Source organism: Rattus norvegicus, chromosome 4 (genome assembly GCF_036323735.1).
Source record: "Rattus norvegicus strain BN/NHsdMcwi chromosome 4, GRCr8, whole genome shotgun sequence".
NCBI classification, from domain to species: Eukaryota; Metazoa; Chordata; class Mammalia; order Rodentia; family Muridae; genus Rattus; species Rattus norvegicus.
The window spans coordinates 156,569,932-156,586,635 of record NC_086022.1 but is presented as its reverse complement, the minus strand read 5'-3'; the positions used below and the strand labels follow the sequence as shown (position 1 = coordinate 156,586,635).

General features: G+C 42.1%; 1 protein-coding gene across 1 annotated transcript in view; it reads right to left on the bottom strand.

Moving 5' to 3' along the window:
- A2m (alpha-2-macroglobulin) overlaps window positions 1-16,473 on the bottom strand; it is a 49,708-nt gene extending 33,235 nt beyond the window's left edge. The window contains exons 1-15 of the mRNA NM_012488.2: window positions 16,335-16,473; window positions 14,281-14,464; window positions 13,349-13,505; window positions 13,137-13,189; window positions 11,490-11,510; window positions 11,060-11,228; window positions 10,487-10,571; window positions 8,202-8,322; window positions 7,395-7,509; window positions 7,140-7,249; window positions 5,294-5,455; window positions 4,105-4,332; window positions 3,604-3,667; window positions 2,325-2,467; window positions 1,589-1,738 (exon numbers count right to left, since the gene is read on the bottom strand). Coding sequence (NP_036620.2) covers window positions 1,589-1,738; window positions 2,325-2,467; window positions 3,604-3,667; window positions 4,105-4,332; window positions 5,294-5,455; window positions 7,140-7,249; window positions 7,395-7,509; window positions 8,202-8,322; window positions 10,487-10,571; window positions 11,060-11,228; window positions 11,490-11,510; window positions 13,137-13,189; window positions 13,349-13,505; window positions 14,281-14,464; window positions 16,335-16,432 — 1,860 coding nt within the window. The 5' untranslated portion in view covers window positions 16,433-16,473. The remainder of the gene's footprint in view (window positions 1-1,588; window positions 1,739-2,324; window positions 2,468-3,603; window positions 3,668-4,104; window positions 4,333-5,293; window positions 5,456-7,139; window positions 7,250-7,394; window positions 7,510-8,201; window positions 8,323-10,486; window positions 10,572-11,059; window positions 11,229-11,489; window positions 11,511-13,136; window positions 13,190-13,348; window positions 13,506-14,280; window positions 14,465-16,334) is intronic.
- Window positions 16,474-16,704: the final 231 nt, after the last annotated feature.

Here is a 16,704-nt window from a genome sequence, read left to right as displayed (position 1 = left end):
CCTGAGGACCCGAGTTCAATCCCCAGAGCCTACTGGGCAAGGATAGAGTTGACACTTGAAAGTTCTTCTCTAACCTCTACATGCACCCTGTACGGTAGTTCTCGGACACCCACGCAGGGTACACACACAATATATACACAATACTATAAAACTAACATTCACAGACCAAGAACTTTTATTTTCTTAAACTTCCATTTCCTTTATTAACCTTGTTTGTTTGCTTGTTTGCGAAAGGGTCTCTATGCAGTACTGACTGTCCAGAATTTATTATGCAGATCAGGCTGGCCTCAAACTCACAGAGATCTTTCTTCCTCTGCCCCCTGAATGCTGCAATTAAAGATGTGCGCCATCACACTGCCCTTTTAAAAAACTGTGTGTGTGTGTGTGTGTGTGTGTGTGTGTGTGTGTAAGTCAGAAGGCACCTGTTGGAGTGATTCTGTCCTTTCACTATGTGAGCTCTGGGGATTGAACTCAAATGATCAGGATTGGCTGCAAGCTCCTTTATTCATTGAGCCTTTTTGCCAACCCTATACTTATATTTTTTATAGAAGTAAAAAAATACATTATTTATTTTGTAAGCCTTCATAAATACTGTAGCAAAAACATATTCCAGTTGTTTGTATGCTTTATGAAAACGTGAGTCTTTGAGCAAACTACAATTAGAATAGACTGCTGAGCAGTTATGGACAATGGTGTAAGTTTTCATTATGTCATTCAAGCATTTTAGTTCTCAATGTCACTTGTACAGTGGTTTATTTTCCTAAGTTATTTTCTCAATAATGATGTTCACTTTGTGATGTTCCTTATTTTAGTTGGTGCCTTTCTCATGAAAGCAGACATCTGAAATACTATTAGGTCTGTGTAGTCTTACCGCAGGCAAACAGACCACCCAGACCTACCTCATGAAGTTCGTCAGCTTCCCAACATGTTAAAACTAGCTCAGAAATCATCATTATTGATTTTACAGAGTTATGACTCCCGGCTGCCCTGCCCTCTTATATATAAGCATATTTATCATGACCTCTCTGGTTCTACAATCAGAAATAATCCTGTTTATTCTGCAGGGCCACGCCCCTCTTGTAGCACCTTTTTACAGCCTGCCTCGTGCTCTCCCCAGCACTACCAAGCTCAGAGCTCAACTCAGCCACAGCTGGGTTTACATAGTCACGTGATCTGGAGCAAGACATTGATGCTTGCATCATGAGTCTTTCTGGTTAATTTGTACTGTGTTTCTACCCTTTCCAACTATTGATTTTCTGGTTGGTTCTATATATCAGGCAAACACTTACATAATTCTTTCATTTGCCATGGCTAGCAATGTGAGAGAAAACGGGGTATACAGGAGAACACATCTTCTTCCTCACTAAGCAAAGTGTCAAAGTTCAAAATTATTAATCTACAGCAAACTACAGTTGCTTTATTTCATGCTTTTATGTCTTCTTTGAGAATTTCATGTAATATATTTTGTTCATTCTCTTCCCCCTTCCTCAGTGTCACTACAGTTTCAATAGGTCTTGCATTACTCAAGCATTTCTCCTTGTTCAAGGCCCTCCCATGCTTGTCATCTCCAAGGCTGACAGGGACTTACCAGGGATGCGGAGAGCTCAGTCTCAGGTTTCATGAGCAGCACGCTTTGGTCCACAGCTCGCAGGCCACAAAGGGACTGAGGAGAAGCCATGACACTAAGGAGGGCACGGGTAGCTGGAAGACCGCTATTCGGGCGGAAGACCAAATCCACCTGACAGATTGGAAAGAAAGGTCAAGAGAATCAACTTCTGAATCCCACCCCCACCATGTGTCTCTTATAATTCCCAGATATTTCTCGCCTTTGACATTGGTAGATCTCACAGTAGTTGGTGTTGTGCTTCTTGAGTGAGGTCTTTTCCCCTCTTGAACTTTGCTTTGATTCTCAAGATTCTGTTAGACAATTGTAATGGTCTCTAGAGATGCTTCTGAACTGGCCATTTTGAAGTTTCAGTCTTTTACCTCTGATATAAGTGTGCTTGTTAGCTCTGGCTTTATGGAATACATAAAGGTCTAAGCATTTTTGTTTGAGCTTCTTGTGACCTTTAAACTGGCTGTGTACCTTCCTAACATTCCACCACAGAGAGGAAGAAGGCATCATTGAGAGCTGCGTTACGTGCTGAGAGTCAATGTTGCACAGTGAATTTTGAGATGGAGGCCATCACTCTCTGATGTGAGTCTGCAGTGGCCTTGCAAAACCTTCCTAGGATAGTCACTGAACCCTTCAATCCACACAAGAATAGGTGACCACAGGGATTATTCGTTATAAGTGCTGGGTTTTTATTCTATGAAGGACCCACCTTGTTAGCCAGGCAGTTCTCAATCTCATATTTAGCAGTGTCTCCAACCACTTCTCCATTGGGTAGGATGGCATAGAGGACCAGTCGAGCCACGGGAGCCAGGTCTGTCTCCATCGAGATGAGTATGGAAAAGTGACCTCTCACTGGAGCAGGAAGAATGAGAGGTGGCAACCATGGGTCAGATACATCAGAGTGAAAATGAGAGTTCCTTTACTACACAGAGCCAGTCTGGGCACCCAGCCTGACCAACCCCTGCTTTTGTGAGTGGACATAATGACCAGTGTACACAACAAATGCTTGACTGCCTTGCAGAACTCTGGCTCTGGGGAAGACCATCATACAAAATCCTCTCTCCTATATAAATCATCTACGTGTTTTCTCTTCCCTTTCGAGCTTTCGCTGGCCGACACTAGCCTCGATGCTATCTAAGGCAGTGGAGGTGTTGACTTCACCGGCAGTCATTCATGGTTCCTCGCTTTAGGAGAGGACACATGAGGAAGCTGTGAGGCCTGATGGTAGGAGATTTCCATACTGCAATTATGCTTATATCCTGTTTACCCTCTGTGAAACATGGCCCTCTCCTCTTCTCCTAAAGAGGAGATCTACACTCCCATGGAGGCCCGTCTAGACACCTGTGGATGCTGTAGTGTTTGCTTTAAACATTTTCGAGTCTGCTGCACCAAGACATAAAGAAGGGCCCATTCATGGATTTCTGGTAAGTCAGGTTTTAGAACCCATCAGAATGGGGGAAACCTTTAAATGTTTATTATCCCTGATATTCAGGGCAGAGTCCCAATCCATGGTAGAAATAACCAGCGAAACCTTTGTAAATCATTAACTTAAAAAGAGAAACACACACACACACACACACACACACACACACACACACACACACACACACACAGAGAGAGAGAGAGAGGGGGGGGGATTATTACAGAACCTGGTAAGCAGAAAACACCCCAAGCTCTTCCTCCTCTCAGTTCACACAATTCTAAAATGTCTTTCATGTTGAGAAGAGAGTGCACAAATATTTATGGCTGGAAAATGTAAAATAGCTACCGTATCCTCATGGCCCTATCAACATTTGAAGTAACCCAAGTAAAATATAATAGAACAAAAGAAACTATTTGATAAAGGATGACAAAAGAAGCACGCATTCGTCCCGGCTTCCTCTTCATCGTGACAGATGCAGAAGAGCCCCTTTGGAAGCGTCCTGTGCACTGCACTGAGGTCAGGCAGTCAGCATGCAGCAGAGCTGTGGAGATGGTGCCATACTCACTTTGTCCCTGCTTCAGGGGCAGAACGTGAGTCCCCGCCCGTACGATGCCTCCCTTGGCCATCATCTGCAAAACAGGAAATTAAAAAAATTTCCAACAGACTTCTACTGTCTTCCATTCTACATGCTTGTCTTCTTGAGCCGCTGCTGGAAATGATTAGCCCCAGGAGAAGTAGGACTTTTAGAAACAAGTAAGAGAGAGGAGCCAGGGGCTGGAGAGACTGCTCAGCAGTTAGGAGCGGTGCTGTTCTTCCGAAGCACCAAGTTCAGTTCCTAGCACCCGTGCTGGGCAGCTCAGTCATCTAAACTCCAGCTCTAGGGGGTCAGATGTTCTTATCTGGCCTTCTTCGGCACTCAGCGGCATGGCAAACATTCAACGATACACGCATATATTAAAAGAAGACGTTTGAAAGGAAGTCAAAGTGAGGACGTGCATAGTTTCCTCACCCCTCGCCCCCAGAAAGCGTTATGTATAGGCAGTACTGGAGTGACCTCCCGTCTCACCAGATAGTAGAAGACGAGCTCCTTCAGCTCCTGCATGGCCTCGCCATTTAGAATGTAATGTGCCTGGACCTCCAGGGTTTGGTCACAGCGCAGTTTATCAGGCAGGGATTCCAGGTGCAGGAAGCTTCTGCTTGGTGAGAAAACAGCGTAGGCAGTGTGCCAAGCCTCTACATTCTCTTCTGTCAACCATCTGAATCCATAGCAGGCGTTGCTATCCTTGTATTTGGCCTAAGAAATTAGAAAAAGCAGTGTTACTTTACTAGATCATGTGTTAGGGACCCTTGTCCCCACAATGGTCTGTGGATTTACTCCTCCCCTCCCCCTTCGCTAGTAGCTGCAAGTCTTTTCCTCTATAGTAAAAGAAAGAGAGGCCATCTGTCTTAAATAGAGGTTTGTAGCTTTCCCCACCTAACTTCCTGAGTTTGGTATTTGTAGATCAGAAGAGTGGCAGTTGGTTGGTTGAAGATGCCTGGGCTCCTTTGCCAGTCGGGATAGACGCTGAAGCTATGGAACTCCAGCAGGGACAACAAACACAGTAACTGCTTCACAAGGGGGTCACGTCTTTCCTGATTAGTTCCCACTGGCTTTTACCAATAAATGAAACAGTGTAACCTCAGGGGCTTGAGCAAATGGTTGCGAAAAGCACTGGTTAGAGCCAAGGGGGAGAGTTACCTGATGTCCTTTCCAGGCCTCTCTTAGATGTGTGAGAGAATGCCTTCTGTAATTCTGAATTTCATATTTTAATCGGACTAGGCATCCTATTTGCTAACATAAACGTTTATTATTTTTATGGTAACAACATTTAAAATACTTTTTTCTAGCTCTTTTGAATTATACAGTACATTACCATTAGCTAAGATCTTACAACTGGGCAGTAGGGTGAACACTAATATTTACAGAAGAGTGAAGCTGCTAAATTTTATAGAAACGTTAGTTGTTTATAGACTTTTTAGTAACTGGTACAATATTTTCCACAGTGCACGTACCCTCTTATATAACAGAGAACCCATATTTAGTCACAATATTACTTCCTCACTAAAACTATTAGAAGGTGACCTTAAATTGTCTCTAAGTTATGGTGCTGTTTTCTCTCCACAGGACTAAACTCGATTTGGAGATTTTACCTCTTGAGGTGGCAATTTTGTTTCCAAGACTTGTTCATGCCATTCTAACCTCTCTCCACACTCACCCTGACAGTTAGGGACGTGCCCATGATGTCATCGGTGTTGATGGAGAACCTCGCCAGGCCGTGCTTATCAGTGGTTGTATTTATGTACAGGTTTGCTTCATCCGCCCCAATGAAGATCGTTTCATACGGAATAGGGGTGCCTCTCCCATCCACCAGGAGCACCTGAGGATTAAAAGCAAAGGTCTACCCCTAGGCACTGCATGCACACACAGTCCCAGGCGCTGTGGATATCATCAGGAGTCTACAGTGCGGCGACAGGGTCCAGACGCTAAACAAACACATAAATGATGTAAACTTAGTGAGCAGCAACCAACCCTAGGGAGAGCAGTAAGACTGTGAAGAGATCTAAAGCAACAAGAATACACAGGAGCGAGGTAACGAGTGCATTGTGGCGAGTGTGCAAAGACTCCCGGAGCTATATAAGAATTATATAGTGATAGGAAATTCAGTAGTCAACTTTATATGAGGTTCAGACACTTATCTCATGGTAGACAAGATAATTTCCTGTGGCTTAATATTATGGCATAGCATTCTGTATGCAAGCAGAGTTTTCATACAGGTGCCATTTGCATCTCGGTTTGATTTGTAAATGTTGTTGCTTCTCGTCCTAGATGGCCAGCCTTCTGGAGAGTAGTCAGACTTTATGAAGTGTCTCCCATGGGACAAGGGTAAGATTGAGGAGCCACAGTCGACATCATATCAGGTTCTAAATCAAGCTATTGTTAATACTGAACTCAGCCAAGCAAACAAATAAATGAAACAACACAGTCTATGCTGCGAAGCTGGTGACTTTTCGTTTTTCACTCTATGCTACTTTGAAATTTTTTATTTTTAACTGACACATAATACATATTTATAAAGTTTGATATGAAATTTCAATAATATGCAAATGTATAATGATGAGATGGATCCTCTCATATGTTTAGTAGCTGAAGAACAGGCTGATATGGATGAGAATTCTTAAATATCAAAGACATTTATCAAGAAGATGTCGGCTGCACATGCAAACCCAAGAATGGGTACACAACTCCACTTTTCTGTCTTCTGCGGAGACAGTCTCACAGCAGACAGTGAAGTTATTTCCCAGTATTAAATTATGAAGACTTCTGAGAACTTTTAAATGGACTACACTTTGATTTTGGGGAATGTTAGGATTTTAGTTTCTGAGTTTGTTCTGCCATATAACTGAGCCTTCCACAAGTTTCATTTAAGTCTAGACCTGTCATCTACAGCCTCCACAGTGAAGCAGCCTTTACCTTAGAAACTGTAATACACAGCAGTTACCCACTGGGATAGATACAGTCCTTGCCTCAGTCTTGCAGAGTCACAAAGCTCATTCAAACATCTACTAACAGTAAAAAAAATAAAATCACGATAGAAAGTTGTCACAGGTCTGCAACAAAGGTCATTTACAAAGGGGAAAGCTCAACTTGATACATCTTTTGGATGATTTTATAGACTTCACATATAACTTGGAAGACAAATGCATCCATTTTTGTTAACTTTAACAAAAGTTAACAAAAGTTTTTAGATCATAGACATTTGGTTATGATATATATATATATGTATATGTATATATATACACACACATATATATACAGACATACCATATATGAAAAACTATTATATATGTGTATATATACCATATATGAAAAAATTGTATATATACCATATATATACTATATATACATACATATACATACGCATACACACACATACATACATATATATATATATATATAAAATACTTTTTTCATTTTCTTAACCAGGTATAATTTTAGCAGACCTTGTACCTATGATGTGGGTTTTGACAGCACATGTCTTGATGAATTGAAAGATACCCCACCTGTCCAACGAAAGGAATTCCTTGTCTGAAATGTGAATCCACGTTCACAAATGATAGTTTGGTTATGGTTCTTGTGATCTTAGTGAGCCCCTTTCCAGTTTCTTCCACACCTGAAACAGAAGGAGGGTTGTTCTTTTGTTGAAGGCTCATGTCCACGAATTTCTTATATCATTATCTCCTTCCTTACAGTTCACAATTCGGGCCAAGCAAGAAGCCAATATCATATTCTCCTCCCACACCCCCGCAACACACAACCTGTTCCTTCTTCTTGGATCTTGGCATGTACATCGAGCTGCATCTCATACTCTTGTCTCTTTAGCTGGAAGGACTTGGTTTTCACTAGCTGTGAGAAGCAGCCACGGCCGTCTAACTAATAAGGGAGAAAATAATGGTGCCTATTAGGCTGGGTGGACCAGTGGTTGGCAATCTGGTAGAATTTAGGGAAAATGATAAAATAATCTAGGCACTTTTTATTATATTAGGGTACAATGTGCACTGCCTAGGGACTAATTGCTGATAATTTTATAACAGTATCTTGTATATAATTGAGATGTATATACACTCACTGCCTGACACTACTCGATTGAGAAATATACTAATGGTTTTGGGTAATCTTACTGCAACAGAGGCCTAATATTTCCCCAAATGCTGGGTTCTTTCTCACAGCAGATAGCTGGTAATTGGTCACCTATGTGATCCCACCCACATCAGACATCTGGTGATTGATCACCTATCCGATGACCCTCCCTGTGTCATCTTCCTGGCATCCAAACGGGAAATTGTAGCAGGTTCTCACTTCTAGAAAAAAGAATAGAGCTGACATTCTTCAGGGTCAAGGTGATTTGAAAGATACATGGCTTTTGGCTTTTCTCTTTTTACAGAAGACTCCTAAGGAGGCTTTGCTTGGCTCAACTTCTGTTATTCTAGAACACATACATTGGGCGATTGCAAAACACAAGGAATGACTTTTTTAAGCTAAGTCACTTATTTATTTTTAATTCCCTAGAGATATTATAAAATTCTCTTCCTGCCTTACCGCCACGTTGCTGGCGACAAGCCTACCTGTTGGCTGAGTTTCTCACAGAAAGCCACGGACTCTTCGCCGAAGCAGTTAGAAGGATTACTGTACTTTCTGCAAATGTTTACAGTCACACGTCCTGGAACAGGCTTCCCATAGGTGTATCTGTCATTAGAATATTGCCAAATGATGCAAAGCTAGCACTGGACGTCCCTGTTTCTTCCTTCCTGAGTCCTCCTCCTATGATGTTGCAAACCCTTTCAGCTCTGTCAGTCTTTTCTCTAACTCCTCCATTGGGTTCCCCATGCTCAGTCCAAGGGTTAGCTGCAAACATCCTCACCTGTATCAGTAGGGCTCTAGTAGAGCCCTCCAGCCACATATGTAACAGAGGATGGCATTGTCCAATATCAATAGGAGGAAAACCCCTTGGTGCTATAAAGGCTCATTTCCCCAAATAGGGTAATACCAGGTCGTTGAGGTTGGGGTGGGTGGGTGGGAGTGGGAGCATTCTCATATATGCAGGGGTGTGGTGAAGGGGTATGGGTGGTAGAAAGAAGACAACATTTGAAATATAAATATATAAAATATCCAAGAAAAATAAGATTTAAAAAAAATAATTCATTTTCAAAATACTAATGGCTTATACAAATATTCAAGGAATTGTACAGTTTGGGTACTAAGTTATCAATAAATATATTTTATTTTTTTTAAAAAACGTCCTCCTCTGCTACAGCAATTCATTCTCAGAGTTCCATTCTGCCCTGTGCGGGGGCCACACATTACACACCAGAGGCAGATGAACTCTGACTCAGAAAACCTCCTCGCCACATGCTAGGTCTCACTGCACTCCCCTTTTGTCTGGCATATTTTTTAAATTTTAAAAACTGTAATTGAATTTATTTTGAGATAGTTCTGCAGCCTAGAGGAGTCTTGAACTCATCACCCTCCTGCCTCAGATCCCATTGTGTTGAGATTACAGGCATGTGCCACCATATTCAGTTCTTGCCCTTTCCCTTCCTCCCCTTACAGCCCCCATCCCACTTTCTTGTCACACATATTCTCTTCCCTTTCCCTTCTCAGGGGGTCCTAGCCTCACAGTGTATGCACATGCTCTCCCCCACTTATATGCGCTCATATGGCCATTCCGAGCTAGGATCCACACATGAGAGACGATGCATGATTTCACATTCTTAAAAGTGACACCAGCAAACTCACAAATAGAAACTGAAACCACAGATATTTTCACAACTACTAAAAAAATTCAAACTACTGCTTGATGTAGCCCCAGTACAAATCTCTGCCTTTGTAAGGTTTAATGAAGTGAATACTGTTCTGGGATACATGTCACGGGGGACTGTTTTGTTTGCCTCTGTTCTCTTCCTATTTCAGGCATCATCTGTGTCAGTTTGCAAGAACATTGATTAGCAGTTACAGGGGACTTGGTGGCCATGACTCGGAAGCAGCCGATAGTATGTGTGCCACATGCATGATGTCACGGCAGTGCTAGTCTGAAGCAGCCAATCTCATGTGTGCCACGTGTATGATGTCAAGGTGGCACTAGTCTTTTTGCCTCCTGTCCTGTTACTGCTACTACAGGGCTCTAAGAATGGGGGCCTAAGATACTTCAGACACTTCTGGGTTCAAAGAAATCGTCCCAAAAGAGCATGTTCAGTCCCTCAGTGAAAATGGTGTACAGAGAGGGAGGTGACAGGCCTGCAGCAGCCTGGTGATTTAAGCATGATGTAGATTCCAAATCTACTCTTTTTACACAGTTTGCAAGGTCAAGTCCACGACCTGTTACTGACTGACATTCCTCTATGTGCAAGTATTACTCATCTCCCTCCTTAGAGTATTGCTATCACTTAAGGCTAAGGGAAAGCCAGCATCCTTCAGTGCACTTATGTGAGTGTGTGTACGTGTGCATGTGTGTGGACACATGTATGTGTGTGTGCATGTGTGCAAATCTGTGTGTGCATGTGTGTATGCGCACACACGTTCACATGTGTGTATGTGTGCATGCATGTACACATGTGTGTATGAATATGCATATGTGTGCACATGTGTGTGTATGTATGCATGCACCTGTTTGTGTGTGTGCATGTATATAGTTTTCTCACTTGTAAATTCAATCCAAGCCATGTGGCTTTTCTATAAGTGGTCCCCACCTCACTGAAAGTTATAGAAATGTTGATAAGGATATAAAAGAAAATAAGGAAACCCAAAAAAGGAACTCAAAGTTCCCATGTGGCCCCTGCTCCTGGGAAATCATCCAAAATATCTCAAACAATGAATCTGCTTCACAGAGTTGTTTTCATTTTTGTCAACTCACATTCCACACACGGACACATTCATCTCTTCCTCCAGGATGGTGATTGTTTCTGGAACTGTCACTCTCACTTCGAACTTGGGAAGCACTGTGGGTCACAGTAAAGGAGGTTAGTGCTGCTCTTCAGAGTTGAAGGCTCTCGTATCCCTAGTTCTTCATATCAGCTCTCTCATGATATTCTGGCATTTTGTAAAGGTAACTCCACTCTCCAGCTTATCCACACTCACTTCATTCTCAAACACACACTTTGATTAAGGAACTATGGCAGATCATTATAATCTCAACAACCCCACCCCACCCTGTCTCTCTCCCTGCCCCTGCTTCCTTTCCCTTCCCTTCCCCCTTTCCACTGTCACTACTGGAACAATATTTTATTTTGGTCATTCACAGCATTGCTATGAACAACTGAACTAAATAAAATTTATTCACAAATCACTCATGCCCCACTGGGCTTTAATGTGATCGATTCTACTCTAAGCTTGAAATCATCCACAGGAGACCAAACGAACCTAAACAAGCCCGACTCTGAGCTCCAGAGGTCTCAGTTATGAAAAACAATGTTCCCACAATCCGTACCGAATTCCTCCACAGAGAAAGGGTGCTCGACGGTCCTGCCTGATTCTGTACGTATCACCACCTTGTAGGAGCCCTGAGTGGGCTCTGAGGAGAGGGGGAAGGACAGCTGTTTGAGGCCACCCTCTAAATTGAAATTCTGCCATTGTGCAATGCGATTGTTTTTGGGATCCTGTAATAAATAACCATGATTCATTAAAATGCAAAGAACACCATAGATTATGAAAGAAATCTATGTGAACTTCCGTGTTATCCATAAAGAAGGCAAATGAGAAAGGCCCAGAGGACAGGTGAATTCCAGTCATGCATTCCTGGTTGTGCTGGGAAGTGCTCCCTTCCCTTAAGTGTCAGGCCTATTGTAAGAAATCCTCAAAGAAGGTTTCCCGTGAAATGTTTGTGTTTTCTCTATCTGTGGACTATTTGTGTTACTCACCTGAATGTACAGTAGAGGAATCTGAAAGAAAAAAAAAAGAATTTTATAATGTTCTGAAATATTCTCAATTCTAGTTTACATGGGCTAAATCAACATATATAGAATCTCAATCTCTCTCTCTCTCTCTCTCTCTCTCTCTCTCTCTCTCTTATATCTACTTTACACAAAATCATGTTGGCTTGGAAAAATACCATTTCTTACGACATATATATATATATATATATATATATATATATATATATGTGTGTGTGTGTGTGTGTGTGTGTGTGTGTGTGTGTGTGTGTGTAAACATATTCTACAAATTAAAATTTTTTTAATTTGTTTTAATTAACTCATTTCAAACAATTAATAGGTCATGTTAAGCATTAGTAGGCTATGGGCAATGGATACTCATTGTGTACTATTGTTAGGAATAGCGTTTGCTAATCCCAGCCAAGAATATCCCCTGGCTGTGCAACATCACAGACTGAAAAATAAACACGTAACTAGTAACTATGTAGCCAGTAACTAGTCAGTAACTAGCCAGTAACTAGTCCTGGACTCAGTTGCTGAGATTCATTACTGGGTGCTTCTAGGAACGAGATGGGATGGGAATAGCATCTCTACCGCCAAAGTTTATCCATTTATAAATCTAATATTGACTACATATCTAGCTGTCTATTGTGTGCCATTCTAGATGCTGAGAACAGGAGAACAGAGCAGTATGGAAAAGAACAATGTGTCTGTCTACCCTCGTTCTAAAAGAATGGACAAAGAAGAAAAAAACTCTATATGATATGTTTGGCTTCATACATAGGGTTTGATGTGTGTGCATGTGTTGAGTCACTTGATATCACACAAACACGTTAAGCTGACAGAGTGGTGAATATCATATTTGATTTCAGGTAGAGTGTAAGTGGAAGCTGAGAGACAATATTAAGTTTACTCCCATGGGGCTGGGGATTTAGCTCAGTGGTAGAGCGCTTACCTAGGAAGCGCAAGGCCCTGGGTTCGGTCCCCAGCTCCGAAAAAAGAACCAAAAAAAAAAAAAAAAGTTTACTCCCATGGTCTTGTTTACAGATGTTGGGCAAAGAGTACAATTTGGGTTGTAAGAAATGGTATTCTTCCAAGCCAACATGATTTTGTGTGAAGTAGATATGGGAGTGAGAGACAGAGAAGCCCAGGCCACTGCATTTCCTCTTGCCTTTGGAGTTAAAAGAGAACCGAGTCTTTGTGAGGTGGAAGCTGTGGTGGAAAACTCAGCTGAGAATGGAGAGTTGGCCTGTCACCCAAGTGGTGGCAGGAAGAGTCATGAATCCTCAAAAAAGGAACAAACTGAGTACCCCCAATTTCTTTCATAGCAATCTTTGCATCTCTAAGAAATAACACTTAGATTTTCAGACAGCTATCCACTGTTTATTTTCATACTTCTAGTTAGAAACCGGAGAGTAAGTTTAAATGTATGACAAGCAACTGAGTTCCAGATCACGACAGAACATGCTCTCTACTGTTCGACCTGGGGGAGTGTTTTAAATGAAGACCCTGGACTATTGCAATGTGGGAACTCATTCCTCCACTCTCCAACTCCTCCTCCCTCTACAATCCAAACAGGGTCCTAGCCAATGTACACAAATAATTATAATTTTATGTAAATAATAGGAGACTTACCAATTCATTAAGGGGATGGAAACTTTCGTCCAATGAGACAACACGAAATCTCACTGAAATAGAAATATTTTTGATGAGCCCTAGCCCTTGACTAGTCCTATCGGTGAGCCACAAAAACTGTTAAGGAACTAGGATCCCAGGGGCTGAGAGGGACAGGCAAGGAGAGAGGAGTTTCCTTTTTGCTGCTATCCTGATTGTGGACCTCATCATACCTGTCTGTCCTGGTTTGTAGATGGGCTTGTCAGTCTGAGCAAAGACCAGGCTCTCTTTCTTCTTAACCAGCACCGTGCTCCGCCTCCTGAACTCATGAGTTGCTCCTTTTACTTGGACAGTGAAAAACATCACCTCATCGGATGAAGACTGTGGGACCTAAAACACAGAAGAGAGTCTGAAAACGTGGAAAGTCTCTCCAGCCTCTTTCTCCTCCCCCTGTTCTATATCTCTATGGAGATCTCATTCTTTTTCTTGATTTCACTCCTTCATTCTCTTCTGGGAAGTTGGCATAGGCAAGGATTCTTATATTTTACAAATTGGAAGACCCAAGTTTAAGGTGAGGAAATACATTACTAAGAAGAGCTACAACTGAAAAAGTCATCTCGGTTTGTATAGAAGACACAGTACAATCTTGACTCGGTTATACACTGTATTTGACCAGGTAATTATACACTAACAGAACACTGTGAAATCAGGTCTAACACTGTGGAAAAAGAAAGCATTTGGCAGTACTAGATTACAAGTATTCCCTGTTACATCCAGCTCTGAAGATATATTGGACTCTTGCTCAGGTTGATTTCTACAATTTTTACTCTTAAAAGAGTCTGAGGTAGCCTGTCAACTACCAGTGGTGGCTTATGGCTAACTTTAAACTAGCTTTCTTTATGAACTTTAAAAAGGAATTTTAATTTTAAAAGTCACATTTCTTCCCTTCTCTACTGCCTGCTGTTTCTGTCATCCTCATTGTCGTCATCATTGTTGTTGTTTTGACAAATAGAATTTTTTCTCTGGTCATTGGATTTATTCTCAAAATGCTTCTAATATGCAGTTGGAAACAGATGAGTTGATCCTTAATCCCTACACTTGGTTGCCATAGTTACATTCTTTATTGACACGCCTACCATCCCAAAGCTCCCACCCCTTGACTCACGGTGAAGGAGGTACAGTGGAATAGGTCCTTGTCAACTACAAGGTCAGTGAAGAGGCTTTGGTTCCCACGGACAGACTCCAAGGACACTCTCACAGCCACTGTCTCGTTTAGATGGCTGAACAGGAAGCAGGCCTTCTCGGGGGTGCCTGCGTGGAGCAGGGAGGGAACCATCACCATGTAGATTCTGAGGGTGGAAGAATGCAGTTAGAGGAGAGGGAAGGGGTTGTTGCTAGGAGTTCTCTGAGTCCCATCACAGTGCCACCATCATCATCCTTAGCTGTTGAGTAGGAGAAGGCAGACTCGGCTGTGGATGGCCTAAGAATCCCCTCCCCCCCTCAGGCCATCGCAGTGAATGTCTTTGTTGAGAGGGTGGTGGGGGATAAGAAGGCACCCACATGTATTCAGCAAGCCTGTAAAACTTCCACATCAAGAACCTGCCTCTATTTTACAACTAAGGAAGCTGAGCCTCACGAAAACAGAGTCACTAGTGGAGAGTCTCGGCTGCAGTTGCAGTTAACTAAGTCTGTGTGGGCTACCCAACCTGGATGCTTGCATCAAGTGGATTTGCCTTTCCAAATGTAGAGAAAAGCTCCATTCAAACGTCATCCATCCTCTGGTAACTCAGGAACAGGGCAGACAGCTTATCAATAATGTATGATAAAGACTTACACTCCAGTTTCAAACAGCAACTCTCAAGAATGTTCTTAAATGCCATAGGACTCTTATGTAACACTCCAGTTAACTTCTATTTTTATTACAATTTCAAACAGGAAAGTCTTTTGATAACCTAATATAAGGCTTAATTTCTCTTAAGTTAGATTTCAACTTCTCCACAGAATTATTATATTAAATATTATAGGTAGTATCACCTGCTTAACAATAAATATTGAGAGATGTGGCTCATGACTTGAGAGGCTGAGACAGGAGGATTTCCACAAGTTCGATGCTGTCAGGCACCCTTAGCAAAATCCTGTCTCAAAACAAACAAATGAACAACGAGAGAAAATAATAAATAAATAAAATGTATAGGTTCTTTTTGTAATGCTCAAAAATTCTAATTTTTGTGCCACTTACTATTATCCAGAGTTTATACTATGATTTCTTAATGCTGCAAAATAACTCATGAACAATTCTCATTTTTTTATTAACAGATAAATGTACAAGAAATATCACCTGTGGATACGTAAGTCTAACAGTAACTCCTGTTTTATATATGTGCCCATAAATTAGTAAGTGTTAAATGCTTTCTTATGATTGGATTATTTTCAGAAGTTCTAGTACATAACTTACTAAAAATATGTTCATGACCCATATATATTAGACGTAAAAGTGAGATACTCTCACAGCACATCTCTGTTGAGAATTGTGTGTGCTCCTCTCCCACCGTGAGCATTGATGATGACCCTGAGCTGGGTTTGCCTCATTAAAACAAGTAACATTCGTCTTATGTGTAAATATAGGCCCGAAGAAAAAGCCTCCAGTAACTACCTCTTTGTCACCGTTCCTCTTGTATAACCTGCTCTAAATCAGCCAGAACCAGTGCTCCCAAGTATTGTTCCAGCCATCTGTCTGGCTGTCTACTCTCCTTGGTTCATTTCTTTGAAACACAGAATCCATCGCTAGCTGATTTGCACACAATAGTTTTTCTCCATAACAAAAGTCGTTTGCATTTTCAGCATCAACATCAATGTTTGAAATCATTCCTAGGGGATTTTAAACCCGGGGACAAAAACGCACGCTGGAGAGGCGTGTCTTTTCTGTCAAACCGACAGAGGAATGTAAAGGGGGCAGCAAGGACAAAGTCTCAACAGAGCCACATTAGGTTCTGAAGACACAAGTACCTAGAAAGGTCCTACATGTCCAGTGGGGGAGTTTGGATATCGCGAAATCCAGAGAGCTAGAGAGAAATGATTAAAACTGTATTGAGGAGGAAGAATGACTGAGGAAGGTTTGGAAAAATCTCAGAATCTCGGAGATGAGAAAGAAGGTCATGGTTTTAAGAAACGAGTAAACAGAAACCCTAAATCAAAGCGTCTGGCGTTTGCTGGACTCACGGTTTTTGTGGAGCTGAGGCATCGGTGGGCAGCAGCAGCAGCAGCAGCCGCAGCAGCAGTGGCAGCAGGGCCAGGCTCCGGAGCCTGTGCTTCCCCATGCTGCGGAAAGGATCGGAGACCTGGCTGCCTTGCACCCTACTCCCCGCCAGAGATCTGGTCCTGGACGTGGTGAGGAGCAGCTAGACTTTATGCTGTTCTTTGTGCAAACAGCTGCTCCCACCCACACGAGTTCTCCAAACAAAGCTGAGGTTTTTGAACATTCTCTGAAAGGGTCACTGATGGCCTAATTACCGCCAAGGTTAATTCCTGACCCGTTAGCCAGAATTCCCAGAAGGATTAAGGACTTTCCAGTTACTGCTCACTTTTTCTC